Here is a 16,386-nt window from a genome sequence, read left to right as displayed (position 1 = left end):
TTATTATTATTATATAACAAATAACACCACTACTATTACATCACCATAATATTTTTGATATATTATTAGTTATTTTTTTATTATATTTAAAATCATTATTATATTATATTATTATACATGTTGTAATATTCTAAATAAAATAATTAAAATGTTTAATTATACAATTTTACTCATTTTCCAGAAAATGAACCAAACACACAAAAACAGTTTTCCAAAATGCAACCAAACACTGAAAAGGAAAATATTTTTCGAAAAATAACTCATTTTCCATAAAACATTTTCCAGAAGTCATTTTCCTGCTTTCTAAACGGACCCTTATCTCCAAAAATATTATATTTTTCGTTATTAAATATTATTAAATTTTTGTATTGACTCAACCCGTGAACACGGACAAAATTTGTAACAATCTTTTTCAAGAATGGTTTCAAAAAAAAAAAAAAAAAAAAAAAAACAGATTTCAAAGAAAGAATAAAAGTTGAAGAGTGAAAGAGAGATGATTTAGCATAGGAAACTAGACAGTTAGCAGCATGGAACAAAATTTGCCCCCAGCAACAAAGCTGGAATACTTTGACAACATGTCTAAGCTTCATACTACTGCTACCCTTCTTTCTTCCTTTCGGGTATGTCCTCGCATCCTCAACCCTGTTCTGCATACTACCCTAAAAGTTCTACTAATATGCTGCCTGTATAAACCCATTTCTTAGTTTCTGAAATTAATGTTGGGACTTTATTATAAAAATCCCAACTTTGGGTTGTTTCTTTGATCAAGGGGGAAGATGGTAGAGATGTGATTATTCTGGACTCATCAATTTTTCATCCGCAAGGTGGAGGTCAACCCGCAGACACTGGTTTTATTTCCCGTTCGAACCTCAAATTTGTTGTCCAAGATGTTAGATCCAAGGATCAGATTGTATGTTTCTTGGTCTTGTCTTTTCTGATCATTTATTTTCCAATAATTCCTTGCCCACAAGGCAAAATTCCTAGCTCCGGGCCCACACCCCTACTGATAATTCCATGTGTCTGGTTTTGTGTTGTACCTCAAACTTTTACTTTGCCCCATGGAATTTTATGGTGATGGCAGGTTTTTCACTTTGGATTTTTTGAAAATTCTGGAGATGGGGTATCAAATTTGAAGCTTGAGAAAGGTGCTGAAGTTTCGTTATCTGTGGATGAGCAAAGGCGCATGCTCAACACTCGGTATACAGCTTTCAAGAATTAGCTTTATACAGTAAAATTATTGTCATTTTCTGTATGCATCTAATTTTGTGAGTAATAATTTGTCTAATATATATATATATCATTGTGTGAATGTGGTGCATATATTTTAATTAGCTTCTAAAGTATGGAGTGCAAAAAGAATTATAATTTAGTGAAGGTTGAAAGCCTATCTGATAATCATATGTAATGAGGTGAATGTATTTGCTTGCAGTAGAATTTTCTACTTCATGAAAATAGCCTATCAAAGTGCATATATAGAACTCGAGATGCATGTGCAATGGCTTGTGTGTAATATGCAGAGTATGAAGGTAGTGTGGTGACAATGTACTGGTCACATAGAACTAAGACTACTAACATAATCGTCCGTAGCTCAGTTGGTTCCTGGGTGGAAAATTATGGGCATGGACACAAGGTTGACACCAATCTGATGGGCTCTTTGTGGGCACCATGCACTGGTCCTCCTACCTAATGGGCCACTGAGTCACCGTGATTTATCATCCCCACAAATCAGGTCAGGTCTGGGTGTGGGGGTCCTCGAGGCGAGGGATTTCGCTTTTTGTGGGCAAGACTACAACATAGTTTATCAAAACTTCTTTAAGTATAAATAAATGCAGGGAGAATTTGAAAAGTTATTTTCAACTCAAAAGATGATTATGCAAATTGGATCTGATTAATTGTGGAAGTTTAATATGTTAAACATTGAATTTAGTCTGCGTTACATACTGAAAGTTGGAAGCCAAGCATATTGATCATCTTCTTTATTTGTTAGTCTTAGCTTTTCTTATTTTGTCTCTTCACAGGCTGCACTCGGCTGGACATCTGCTGGATGTGTGTATTGCAAACATTGGATGGGGTCACTTAAAGCCGACCAAAGGCTACCATTTCCCAGATGGGTATAGACAGTTTCAAGGATCTTTTTTTTTTGGGTGTTATTTTAAACATAATATAGCTCTGTTATTATGCTTGCACATAATTTCTGAAATATTAAGGTGGTCCAATTTTAGCCCCTCTTAAAAAATTTTATCACGTAATGCTGAATGTCCAGAAAGTAGGCTGATGCAATTTCCTCTTAACTGACATTTAGACAACTGATCTTTCAGGCCATTTGTGGAGTATCAAGGCACAGTTTCACAGAATGAACTGCAAATTAAGCAAAAGGAGCTGGAAGCAGAAGCTAATAATCTGATTTCTAAGGGGGATAAAGTGTGCTTCTTCCTTTTAATCTTCTAGATCCAACTTATTTTTGTAGGTTACGTTTCTCACATTCAAAGCTTTTCAGGTTTCTGTTTCAACTTTTCCATACGAAGAAGCCCGCCAACTGTGTGGTGGCAGTATCCCTGATTACATACCCAAAGTTAGTGTTTGACCGTTAAGGTTCTCTTTACTTTGTGAGATTCTGATATTCTGTTGACACCATTTTATTCGTTAATATTATTGAGGCTAGTATGGAAGATTGACTTGTCAAAACATTGGATTAATTTAATTACTAATGCAATAGATATGGATCAGATAATCAACTGAAGTACTGAACCAATCACGTAAACTACCTTCAATCCGAAGTTATAAATCTAACTGTTTCCCACTCCATATGGAACAGGGAAGCACTCCTCGGATTGTGAAGTTTGGAGAAAACCCTGGATGCCCTTGTGGGGGCACACATGTTTCAGATGTCTCCGAGATCAAGAGTTTGAAGGTATTATTGTATCTGCTTAGTACTGAGAGGTCCTCCTGATAAGAATATTACGTCATTTGCTCTGACAATTTTCCTTTACAACTCTACGACTTTCTAAACCTTAGCTGCCTCCCGGATTGTGTTTCAGGTTTCTCAAATTCGGACTAAGAAAGGAATGACTAAAGTATTTTACAACATTCCTTTCTAACGGTAAATCACAGTGTCTGAAGATGGTAATATTGTATTGCATAGTGGCATGGAAGCTCAGTAGTGTGGTAGCTTTATGAATTAGGTATGCAATATTGTAAATTTGTAATACATTATTTTAAAGATAGATTCTCCCTTCTGAACATCTTATTTTCTTATTTGTGTCAAATGTATTAGAATATTTTCTTATTCATATAATATATATTTCGGTTGACATTCCCTAAACAAACAAAAGGGCTGCATATATGAAACTGTGATAAATGCAAATGGCCTCAAAGCAACGTTAATGTTCGGCTATTAAATATTAAGGTGTGTTTGGGTGCTTCAATTATAGTGGTATCCGCATTTTCTGTAGTTCCATAGAAGTGGCAGCTCACTAGGAAAACACATATGAAAGTCTATAGGATTTATAAAGAATACTTAGCCATGTTATGTTTCCTGGAGGATTTGATCAAATTTCTTGGAATATGATACCAATATCTTGAATTGACAACTATATAGGATAACATGTTGTTAAATTAGGCAATATACAATGTATTTTCTTTAGATTTCGATGCCCATTAGGCCATGACAAATTGATATAACGCGGAAAAAGAAATGGAGTCAGTGATAGATGAAGAACAAAGAATAAGGACGAAGAACAGACAATGAAAACATGTCTTGATTATACTTCGGCAAATGCATAGATGTTCTCTTTTTGAATACTTATTGGTTATTGGTTGCAGAGAATAAAAACATATCAAAGAATATAGGCCAGCCCATTTTTCCCATGTGGGAAAATGTTAAATTTTTAATATAAAGTAGAAAGCAGTCATCCTAATTAGTACCTTTTGGATTGGATTGCTTTTGTAAAGCTATATCACTAAGCTGCTGAATATCAGGCACTAAGAGAGGCTGGCAAAATGGACAGATCAGAGCTCCCTTCTCATATTTGTTTGGTTAAGATTTTACTAGGATTCTCTGGATAGAGCAAGTACCTTAAGGCTCATAGAGTCATAGGACAGACAAGATGTTTTATTCTCTGCTCCCATGCCCTTCCATAAAGATGCTTTTACGAGTCAATTCTCGAGCAGCATTAGATGCTATTATGCAGTTCTGTGTGAAAAAAAGAACAAATCTTGCACTCAGGAGATGCCATTAAGATTGCTTTTTTTTTTAGAATGACTGACGTTGTAAGTAATTGACTCACATGTTAAATGTTTGGTCGTTAGCTAATCAGCTAAGGCCGGTAAGGATGGAACACAATCCAAACCACAGTTCTTGGTCAATACTCAATACCAGAAACCAATCGTGGAAATATGATTCTGAGTTGTTTGGCATCAGTCAAATGAAAGAAAAGAGGCGGAGGGTGTTACTTTCTTTCAAAAGAATGGGAAAGGGAGAGTATATGTTTATAAACTAATGGCAATTTTTTATAGCCTCAAAGCAGTGATGTGATTGGGAGAATTTAGTCTCACCTCAGCTTGTATTCATTTCCCTTGGAGCAGAAGTCTATATTAGAGCTTCCAATGCCTGGTTTAGCCTCATTGTTAAGCAGAAAGTCGAGAAATTTTTATCAAGAGGCAAATAGATGAAGAGTTGTGTGGCATGGTACCCCGTTATGCTAATGCTGGCCATCGATTTTGCCTTTGCAATTACTAATGTGCTTCTCAAAAAAATTATCATTGATGGAATGAACCATTTAGTCTTCATCACTTATCGACAGTCAATTTCCACCATATTTTTAGCCCCAGTCGCCTTTTTTGTCGAAAGGCATGCTTCTTTTGATTCATTTTGCACTGTACTTTCAGAAATTTGATACCCACAAGAACTTTCTTGTCTACTGTGCTAACAATGAATATTTCTTGCAGGAACACCAGACCAAAACTCACCCCACGCATTCTGTGCCACCTTTTCTTATTAGCGATTGTTGGGTAAGCATTAGTGCATAGGTTCTTATGTTTTTCTCAAGATCATAGAGAATCTGTTTATATAGTACTTAGTTCCATGTTTGAAATCTCGCAGGGCATCTGTTACTCAGTACTTGTTCCTGATTGGTGTCGAATACACATCTGCAACTTTCGCTTGTGCTTTTCTGAACATTGTTCCTGTGGTCACATTCTTAATGGCATTGCCTTTTGGGTATGCACTCTCATTTACCAAAAACAAATCTGCTGTTTCACTGTTTCAGTTAAAGAATTACTTGTTCTTCTTGATTGCATTCATCGCGTGCTTAAAGAAATTGTTGGGCAGAGGCCGGTAAGGCCAAGTCCAGCACCATTTGGCTAGGGGTTGTTGGGCGGAGATCGGTAAAGGGTCAGGTCCAGTAACCTGGCTTTTGAAAATGTGTGGCGGTATAAGGAAATAAAGTTGTGTCTTAGCTACTAACTATAGTTTTTGGCGACTAGTTGGTGCTGGGAGGGGGAATTGTTGGGCAGAGGCCGGTAAGGGCCAAGTCCAGCACCATGTGGCTAGGGGATTGCTGGGCGAAGGCCGGTAAAGGGTCAAGTCCAACACCCTAGCTCTTGAAAATGTGTGGCGGTATAAGGAAATAAAGTTACGTCTTCGCTACTAGCTATAGTTTTTGGCGACTGGTTGGTGCTGGGAGGGGGAATTGTTGGGCAGAGGCTGGTAAGGGCCAAGTCCAGCACCATGTGGCTAGGGGGTTGTTGGGCGGAGGGCGGTAAAGGGTCAAGTCCAGCATCCTGGCTCTTGAAAATGTGTGGCGGTATAAGGAAATAAAGTTGCGTCTTCGCTACTAGCTATAGCTTTCGGCGATTGGTTGGTGCTGGGAGGGGAATTGTTGGGCGGAGGCCAGTAAGGCCAAGTCCAGACCCAAGGCGCTTTATCCTAACAGAAATTGATCTGTCAAAGTAATGATTATGACACAGGTTGGAGAAAATAAGCATCAGAAGTAGCAGTGGAAGGGCGAAAGTGATTGGCACACTAATATGCCTGGGAGGTGCCCTTTTACTGACTTTCTACAAAGGCTTGCCTTTGGTTAAATTTCCACCCTCAGAAGCCGTGGCTGTTGAAGAAACAATCAGACGGGTATCTTCCCAACGACGAGAAAGGTGGATAGATGGTTCACTGGCATTGTTTGCTGGCACGCTGTTTTGGTCCTCGTGGTTCCTTCTTCAATCAAATGTATCCAAGAGTTACCCTTGCCAGTACTCCAGCACCGTTATCATGAACTTCTTTAGCGCCATTCAGTCTGCTGTGCTAACGTTGTGCACTGACAGAAGCGCTTCCATTTGGATCCCGACAAAGAAGATTGACATGGCGAATGTCGTATATACTGTAAGTTCACTCTCCAAGATTGTTGTTCAGTCCCTTGATTATACACGTTTTTAGTGAAAGCAACGAAATTTCTGGAAATGATGCAGGGGTTGGTTAGTTCGGGATTATGCTTCGTGGGAATGTCGTGGTGTGTGAAGAAGAGAGGGCCTGTTTTCACCGCGGCGTTCAGTCCTCTGGTGCAAGTAATGGCAGCCATGGTCGACGTTCCCATTCTACACGAACAGCTCCATCTAGGAAGGTAATCAGTCATACTTGTTAGAATCAAGCGTTTATCACTATACCAAAAGCTTTATAGCTCGTAGCCTATACCTGTTAGGATCAAGTGCTTACCACTAATACTATGCCAAAAGCTATAGGTTGTAGCGAAGACGCAACTTTATTTCCTTATACTGTTACGTTTTCGAGAGGCAGGGTGCTGGACTTGCCCCTTCAGACCTCTGCCCAACAATCCTCTTAGCCACCTGGTGTTGGACTTGGCCCTTCACTGGCCTCCGCCCAACAAGATTGAATGAATCTCACTAATACTATACCAAAAGCTATAGCTCGTAGCCTATACCACTTGTTAGGATCGAGTGCTTACCAGTTACCACTAATACTATGCCACAAAAGCTATAAGTCGTAGCGAAGACGCAACTTTATTTCCTTATATTGTCACGTTTTCGAGAGGCAGGGTGTTGGACTTGCCCCTTCAGACCTCTGCCCAACAATCCCTCTAGCCACCTGGTGCTGGACTTGGCCCTTCACCGGCCTCCGCCCAACAAGATTGAATGAATCTCAATTCCCACAGCCATTTCCCTTGATGGGCTATTCTAAGTTCTAACTATGTTTTTATTGCTACATTCTGGGCAGTGTAATAGGATCGGTGATAGTAATTACTGGGTTGTACATTCTGCTGTGGGGCAAGAACATAGAAATACACAAAGTAGGCCAAGAAAGGGAAGATGAAAAGGACACAGAATCAGCATTTCAAGGAGTTGTTGAAGACAATAATAATTGTGAATCAAGAATACCATGATGATCAGTCTTGTTGTTCATGGAACAATTATTTCTGATCTCATATTCCTCCCTTTATGTTAATTAAAGAAACTCTCTTCTTACTTTCTGTCCTTCCAACATATTTTTGTGGACTGATTTTCCTTTCAATGAATCTATCTCAACACTGCTGTTAGGCTATCTTTATCCCTGCAATACTCTCTCATTTTCAAAATCAAAAATGGGTCATACTTTCACATAATCAAATTTGTAATTTCTCCACTATTTTCTCTACATCTTTGTTATATCTCTCACTTTTAAAAGTGGTCTCATTTTTATATTATATTATTATTATAAATATAATAACAAAATAATAATAAAATAACTAATAAAAAATTGGTTGCCATGCAGTAGCCTTTTGTAGGTTTGCATTTAAAAAGCTTGCAAGTCACATGGCTTGTAAAATTAAACAAAAATAAATTTAAAATGTCACTTCATAGTTCATATCATGTTGCAAATTTGCAATTGACAACATTTTTGGGATGAGGACAACCTTACAAGGACCGATTCTTATTGCATTAAGGTCTAAGGCAATCATTATATCATAGACTATGGTCTATCTTACAAAAGGTTCATTTTTAATGCACTGAACACATTTTTTACATTTATTTATGATCCATCGATTTGAGGTGTCATTCATAATTTTCACATCACCATATAATTTTCTCTTAAATCTTTCACCCCTTTTTGTCCCTTTTTTGTGGGTAGGCCTCCTTCACACTCCTACACATCATTTATTATTTTATCTACTTTTCTATAATAAATAATTTTAACTTTATAATTATAATTTCTAATTTTGATTTAAAAATAAATAAATTTAAATAATGAAATAAAATATATTCTATAATTTTATAGAAGTGTAGAAAACAAATGAGAGTTAGGATATATTTATAGGTAAAAAATAAAATAAAAACAAAGCTCTCACAACGGTCAAATGAATTTTGACCATTAGCCCCAACGGCTGCCTATTTCAGTCGTTGAGGCTGAATAACTATTTAAATAAATAAAGCAGTCCCCAGTGGTTGCCATCATTTTGACACGTGTCACTCACACGTCACGGCGTTCTGGAAGATAGTCTCCGGAGTCTATCTTTCTCGGTTCCTCACTTCCTCCCCACTCTTTCTTCTCTCCAACCCTATTCTCTTTCTTTCTCTCCATTTTTTGTAAAATAGTTAATTTAGAGATCAATTTTAGTTTATTTCATCACTATTATGTGTGTTTGGTTGGTGGGTTTTGCCCATAAGAATGGGTATGAAAGTGATTGTTGTTGTTTGGTTGATAGGTTTTTAGAACACTACTATAGGTTTCGAATACCCCATTAATTGAAAAACCCATACCCTAAAAAAATAAGGATTTCATTCCCTTATTCATTCTCATGCACTATTATTAGTAAGCATTCCCATTCCACCCTACTACCAAACATGTTAAATACTTTCACCAAAACCCATTACCATTACCAAGTATTTGATACCTATTCCGATTCCGATTCCTATGTGCGAACCAAACACACCCTTAGTTGTTTGACTTAGTTTAAAAATCAATATAAGTGTTTTGTTAATTATTTTTTTTTGTACTCCAAAATGCTAAAATTTAAAAAGCTACTCAAAACAATTTTTTCAATTAACTTTTTGAGAAAAGAAATTATATCAAACAATTATCAGCTAACAACTAATTTACCAAACATCTTTCTACAATCAGCTAATGTTATCAACTAGTTATACCTTCTAATTAATCCAATTAGCTTACAGCTAATCGTCATTAACCAAACAGGGTGGTTCTTAATGGATAATTTTGTTTCACATCATTTTAAAGATTTTAAATTTATCATTCAAAAAAGTGGTAGATTGAAACCCTCATTACCTTAACAAAAAAACACACACACACACAAAACAAAAAGAAACAAAAAAAACAAAAAACAAAAAACAAAACAAAAAAAAAAAAACAAAACAAAAAAACAAAACAAAAAAACAAAAAACAAAAAAAAAAACAAAAAAAAAAACAAAAAAAAAAAGAAAAAAAAAAAAAGAAACAAATGTTAATTTACAAGAAAAAGAAAAAGTAAAAAGTTAGTGGTGTGAATGTTTTGGTTGACCCTTCAATTTACCTTTAACAGGTTGAAAACTGATGGTTATCAATCGTTATGCGTTGGACCTGTGTCCAGCATGCTTGCTGGACACGGGTAACAGTGCCGTTAGGCACTGTTATCTTTTTTTTTTTTTTTTTTTTTTTATTTCAGATCACTTCGTTATAGGAGTATATGTTCATAATTTTATTACTATATGTTAATAACTGTACATTCATAACTCCATAATTGTACGTTCATAACTCTATAACTGTACATTCATAACTCTATAACTGTACATTCATAACTCCATAGCTGTACATTCATAACTCCATAATTATACATTCATAATTTTCGAAGCTCTATGTTCACAATTTTAGAGCTCTATGTTCATAATTTTATCACTATATGTTCATAATTGTAAGTTCATAATATTAGAGCTCTTTGTTCATAATTCGATCAATAACTGTACATTCATAATTCCATAACTGTAGATTCATAATCTCATAACTGTAGATTCATAACTCTATAACTGTACATTCATAACTCCATAATTGTACATTCATAATCTTCGAAGCTCTATATTCACAATTTTAAAGCTCCATGGTCATAATTTTATCACTATATATGTTCATAATTGTAAGTTCATAATGTTAGAGCTCTGTGTTCATAATTTCATAATTGCATAACTGTACATTCATAACGGCATAACTGTACATTCATAACGGCATAACTGTACATTCATAATCCAAAAAAAAAAAAAAAAAATTAACGACGTTAACGCCTTTAACGGCAAAACGCACGCGATTTTTTTTTTTTAACTAAATGACGCGTTTTTTTTTTAAAAACAACATCGTTTTGGATCCGTATCCACAATTCATTATGGACACGGGTCCAGGGCATAATTTGCCCTGATGGTATTCGTTGGCCTAGTTTTGATTATGTGAGGATTTGATTTGTTTGTCAATTGGGTGTCTTCTCCTTTCCGATTAGAAAAAAAAAATGTTTACATTTGAGAAATGCAGGCATCTATCACTAATAGGAAAAAAAACAGAAAAAGCTTTTCATGTCAATTATTTCTTGATCACTTCAATGTTCATTTTTTTCATGTACTAGTTCAACACGTAATAAATTAAAAAATATACGAAGTCAGTTTTTAATATAAAAAATTTACCTTGAAATTTTAATTTAATTTTAAAATAATAATATACTTCGTTTTTTGAACAACCGAATTCCGTGATTTTTTTTAAAAATCCATATCGTAAATATTTATTTTTTTATTAAAAAAATACTTTCAATATCAATTTTAATAAAATCGTCGTTCATAGATGTTTAATATCTTTTATAAAATAATTTTTTAACGATGTTTTAAAAAAATTACCATTAATTTTATTCATTTTTTAATAAAATATGTGATGAGGCCATCGGGGCCATTAGCTTGGTAAGGTCTTCCTGAGAGGAATAAAGGGGAAGGTGATTGTGGGCTTGAAGGTAGAGAGTTCCGAAAGGAGGAGGTGATGAGGTGATGAGGTGTTTTGCTTGGAATGAGAAGGAAAAAAATCTGTCAAATTAGTGAGTTTTTTGTCAATTTGTCGCAATAGGTTAAAAAAGGCAAATTATGCCCTGGACCCGTGTCCACAATGAGTTGTGGACACGGGCCCAAAACAACGTCGTTTTTTAAAAAAAAAACGCGTCATTTAGTTAAAAAAAAAAAAAAAATCACGTGCGTTTTGCCGTTAACGGCGTTATTTTTATTTTTATTTTTTTTGCATTATGAATGTACAGTTATGCCGTTATGAATGTACAGTTATGCCGTTATGAATGTACAGTTATGTAATTATAAAATTATGAACACAGAGCTCTAACATTATGAACTTACAATTATGAATATATATAGTGATAAAATTATGACCATGGAGCTTTAAAATTGTGAATGTAGAGCTTCGAAGATTATGAAGGAGTTATGAATGTACACTTATAGAGTTATGAATCTACAGTTATGGAGTTATGAATCTACAGTTATGAGATTATGAATCTACAGTTATGGAATTATGAATGTACAGTTATTAATCGAATTATGAACAAAGAGCTCTAACATTATGAACTTACAATTATAAACATATAGTGATAAAATTATGAACATAGAGCTCTAAAATTGTGAACATAGAGCTTCGAAAATTATGAATGTACAGTTATGGAGTTATGAATGTATAGTTATGGAGTTATGAATGTACAGTTATAGAGTTATGAACGTACAGTTATGGAGTTATGAATGTACAGTTATTAACATATAGTAATAAAATTATGAACATATACTCCTATAACGAAGCGGTCTGAAATTAAAAAAAAAAAAAAAAAAGAGATAACAGTGCTTAACGACACTGTTACCCGTGTCCAGCAAGCATGCTGGACACGGGTCCAACGCATAACGATTGGTTAAAAAACACGCCAATTTGACGAGTCATAAAACTCAAAGCTTATCCTACACTTTTTGCAAGGCATAAAGGGCTAGCCTAGCGAGCTACCCTTTTTGACGACTCTAGACTCATGTGGGACAGTCAATTCGGTCATGTGGACTGAGGCCTGGCCTAATCGGACCGACATAACCAATGTGGGTTTTATTTTATTTTATTTTTTTTTGGCCAATCGCATTTGGAAAATGCGTTTGGTCAAAAATATATATATTAAGCGCATTTCAAAAATGCATTTGACATATATAGATATGCAACATGTATTTTCGATTTACGTTTGTGCAGTGGCGGAGGCAAGTGTGTGCCTTGGGGGCCTTGTCCCCCTCTCCGCAATTTTATTAATATTATACTAGTTTTTTACGCGCATTGCGCGATTGGCATAATGTCCAATGTTTTGTTTTAAATAAGTACTTTAAAGTATATATCAATGCAAAATTATATTGGAATTGTTCATGCATATATAATTAAATGTTGAATTTGTGTATTTAAATAGGTAATTCTAAGTTTACAAATGCAAGATAATATAGTCAAGATTGATTATAATTGTCAATAAAATAATTGTATAGGTATGATTGAAACCAAATACGAGACATAAAGGAGATCAAATAAAAATTAGGGCATAAAATATTAAATATATACTAATATTGAAGAGCTAACTGCTAATTGTCAAACAAGGACATTGCGAGGTAGTTTCCCATCTTAATTTATTGTGTGATTTGAATACTTTTTTTATCAATAAATCCCTCAAGTAGTTAATATGATTGGCTTAATTATATTTTTTTAAAAATATTATTATTATTATTATTATTATTATTATTATTATTATTATTATTATTATTATTATTATTATTATTATTATTATACCCTAGGTCATTTTACAGGTTAATCTAAACAGCTAACTTTTTCAAATATCTTTTACCAACCGTTGATATAATTCGCTAGTCAAATCCGCTAATATAATCCGCTAACGCTAATCGCTAACTGCTGATTGCCAAACAAGGACAATGCGAGATAGTTTTCACTTCAATTTGTTGTGTGATTTGAATACTTTCTTTGTCAACCAATCCATCAAGTAGTTAATATGATTATGTTTATTAATTATATACTCCGTATTTTTTTAATTTTTTCATGGTATTAATAAAATACTTGGTAAATATATATATATATATATATATATATATATATATATATATATATATATATATATATATATATATATATATATATATATATATATATATATATATATATATATATATATATATAGCATTGTTTTGTTTTATAACTTTGATATTTAATTAAAAAAATAGTGCACAAAAAAGATAATAGACAATATAGCGAATATAATCAATTGATGAATTTGAATGTAAAGAATTTTTACATTAGAGAAAAATAAAGACAATATAACTAATAAAATTATTTCTCTTAATTAATTTATTGATAATGAATATTTTTTTTTTTAAATAAAGACATTGTAGGCACAATGTAGCGAATATAATCCATTGATGAATTTGAATATAAAGAATTTTTATATTGGAGAAAAATAAAGACAATATAACTAATGAAATTATTTCTCTTATTTAATTTATTGATAATGAATAAATTTTTTTGAATAAAGACATAGTAGACACATAATTCTAAATTAAAGAAATACATATGTAATTTTTTTTTAATTATTAAATTATTATTTAATTTAATAAGAGTAAAATAGAGTACTAATTATGCCAACTTTGATTGGGATGTGGTTCGAACTTAAAGACATTTCTTATTGAAATCAATAAGTAAGTTAACGGTGAACTAACAGAAATTAACGGAAAAGATAATATTTAACGGAAAAGTTAATGGATAATCATATTCATTAAGGATAAATTAGGAAATCTTTAAGGAAAAATTAAAATATGATCAATCTGAGTCATCATTCATTTAATTAAAAAACTTGACTGCCATTTTTTCTACCCATTATAGGCCTAACTCTCTTGGGCTCTCATTAGTATAGTACTAGTTTTTTACGCGCATTGCTCGATTGAGATAATGCCCAATGTTTTTTTTTAATAAGTACTTTAAAGTACATCAATGTAGGATTATATTAGAATTGTTCATGCATAAATAATTGAATGTTGAATTTGCGTATTTAAATAGGTAATTCTAAATTTACAAATGCAAGATAAGATAGTCAAGATTGATTATAATTGTCAATAAAATAATTGTATAGGTATGGTTGAAACCAAATATGGGACATAAGGGAGAGCAAATAAAAATTAGGGCATAAAATTTTAAATATATACTAATATTGAAGAGCTAATTATTGATTGTCAAACAAGGGCATTGTGAGGTAGTTTTTCCACTTCAATTTGTTGTGTAATTTGAATACTCTTTTTGTAAATAAATCCCTCAAGTAGTTAATATGATTGGCTTAATTATATTTTTTTTTTATATTTATTTTTTATTTTTTAAAACTATTATTATTATTATTATTATTATTATTATTATTATTATTATTATTATTATTATTATTATTATTATTATTATTATTATTATTATTATTATTATTATTATTATTATTATTATTATTATTATTATTATTATTATTATTATTATTATTATTATTATTGTTATTATATGTATACCCTTAGGTCATTTTACATGTTAATCTAAAAAGTTAATTTTTTCAAATATCTTTTTATCAACCGTTGATATAATTCGCTGGTCAAATCAGCTAATATAATCTGCTAACGCTAACCGCTAACTACTGATTGTCAAACAAGGACATTACGAGATAGTTCTCACTTCAATTTGTTGTGTGATTTGAATACTCTCTTTGTCAACAAATTCCTCAAGTAGTTAATATGATTTGCTTTATTAATTATGTTTTTCTTAATTTTTTCATGGTATTAATAAAATACTTGGTAAATAAATATATAACATTATTTTGTATTATAACTTTGATATTTAATTAAAAAAAATAGTGCACAAAAAAGATAATAGACAATGTAGTGAATATAATCAATTGATAAATTTGAATGTAAAGAATTATTACATTAGAGAAAAATAAATACAATATAATATAATATAATTATTTCTCCTAATTAATTTATTGATAATGAATATTTTTTTTAATAAAGTCATTGTAGGGACAATGTAGCGAATATAATCAATTGATGAATTTGAATGTAAAGAATTTTTATATTGGAGAAAAATAAAGACAATATAACTAATGAAATTATTTCTCTTATTTAATTTATTGATAATGAATAATTTTTTTGAATAAAAACATTGTAGATACATAATTCTATATTAAAGATCGAAATGCATATGTATTATTTTTTTGTTGTAACTGCTAAATTATTATTTAATTTAATAAAAGTAAAATAGAGTACTAAATATGCCAACTTTGATTGGGATGGGGTTCGAACTTCGAACTTAAGACATTTCTTATTGAAATCAATGTTGTTCCAAAATGCTGAACCCCAACCCTAAGGGCCTTCTTATTGAAATCAATGAATAAGTTAACGGTGAACTAACTGAAATTAACGGAAAAGATAATATTTAACGGAAAAGTTAACGGATAATCATATTCATTAAGGATAAATTAGTAAATCTTAAGAAAAAATTAAAATCTAATCAATCTGAGCCATTCATTTGATTAAAAAAAAAAAAAAAAAAAAAAAAAAAAAACTTGACCGCCATTTTTTCTACCCATTATAGGCCTAACTCTCTTGGGCTCTTATTAGTATAGTAGATATAGTAGATAGTAGATATATAATATTAATTTTTTGTAAAGAATATTATATAAAATATTAAAATTTTATTGTTCCTTCCAAATATTTGGTCCCCCTCCCACTCAAATTAATCTTACAGGCTAAGTTATAAACTTCATCTTCTCAACTTCTTCAATATTCTCTCATTTCAAATTATGTATTCCTATATTGTTGATCACATTCAAATTAAGCCTCATTTAATCTACATATTAGTTTCTCTCTCTATAACCATACATATATGCATCATATATGCTATAACAAGATAATTTGTTACTATTAAAATCTATGAAAATATTTTTTAAGTTAATGTTGGTGTTTTTTTTTTTTTTTTTTTGCTTTTTTTTCTTTAATTATTTCTAACTACTTGTTTTGTTAATTTTTGTTTCATATTCTATTGTTTATTTTAAATAGTTGTTTTGTTTGATTCTAAATAATAGATATCACGGTGCATTTGTTTGGTTAATTATGCAGATTTGTAGTTATGTGATAAATTTTATATTTAATTTAACATGCATAATAATGTAAAAGTTGTGTAGGATATATATTTGAGAAAACAATTGTTATTATGTTATGTTGTGAAGAGGGTAGTTTTCAAGAAATAGTCAATAGTCTTTTAAAACATGCGGGAATATTTCATTCTTTCAACCGTACAAAGTAATGTACATTGAAAAGCATATTACAAAATAA

General features: G+C 32.0%; 2 protein-coding genes across 5 annotated transcripts; both read left to right on the top strand.

Annotated features, from left to right (window-relative positions):
- Window positions 1–464: 464 nt before the first annotated feature.
- LOC109178995 (alanine--tRNA ligase) lies at window positions 465–16,149 on the top strand. Of its 3 annotated transcripts, XM_019328549.1 has the most exons (9): window positions 468–620; window positions 770–910; window positions 1,082–1,197; window positions 2,019–2,111; window positions 2,319–2,421; window positions 2,498–2,572; window positions 2,816–2,911; window positions 3,039–3,112; window positions 16,137–16,149. In XM_019328549.1, the coding sequence occupies exons 1-8, from the start codon at window positions 528–530 to the stop codon at window positions 3,096–3,098; spliced, it is 777 nt and encodes a 258-aa protein (XP_019184094.1). In that variant the 5' UTR covers window positions 468–527; the 3' UTR covers window positions 3,099–3,112; window positions 16,137–16,149. The 3 variants fall into 3 exon arrangements, with proteins under 3 accessions (XP_019184096.1, XP_019184094.1, XP_019184093.1); XM_019328548.1 differs by lacking the exon at window positions 16,137–16,149 and having other exon boundaries at window positions 3,039–3,242; XM_019328551.1 differs by lacking the exons at window positions 770–910; window positions 16,137–16,149 and having other exon boundaries at window positions 465–620; window positions 3,039–3,242.
- Window positions 4,232–7,549, top strand: LOC109178992 (WAT1-related protein At4g01440-like). Of its 2 annotated transcripts, none has more exons than XM_019328543.1 (6): window positions 4,232–4,849; window positions 4,948–5,010; window positions 5,102–5,218; window positions 5,968–6,376; window positions 6,463–6,614; window positions 7,226–7,549. In XM_019328543.1, exons 1-6 carry the CDS (start codon window positions 4,668–4,670, stop codon window positions 7,389–7,391), a joined length of 1,089 nt encoding a protein of 362 aa, XP_019184088.1. In that variant the 5' UTR covers window positions 4,232–4,667; the 3' UTR covers window positions 7,392–7,549. The 2 variants fall into 2 exon arrangements, with proteins under 2 accessions (XP_019184088.1, XP_019184089.1); XM_019328544.1 differs by lacking the exon at window positions 7,226–7,549 and adding an exon at window positions 6,687–6,781 and having other exon boundaries at window positions 6,463–6,629.
- Window positions 16,150–16,386: the final 237 nt, after the last annotated feature.

The sequence above is a fragment of the Ipomoea nil genome, unplaced genomic scaffold (genome assembly GCF_001879475.1).
Source record: "Ipomoea nil cultivar Tokyo-kokei standard unplaced genomic scaffold, Asagao_1.1 scaffold0875, whole genome shotgun sequence".
NCBI classification, from domain to species: Eukaryota; Viridiplantae; Streptophyta; class Magnoliopsida; order Solanales; family Convolvulaceae; genus Ipomoea; species Ipomoea nil.
This window is presented reverse-complemented; position numbering and strand designations above follow the sequence as displayed.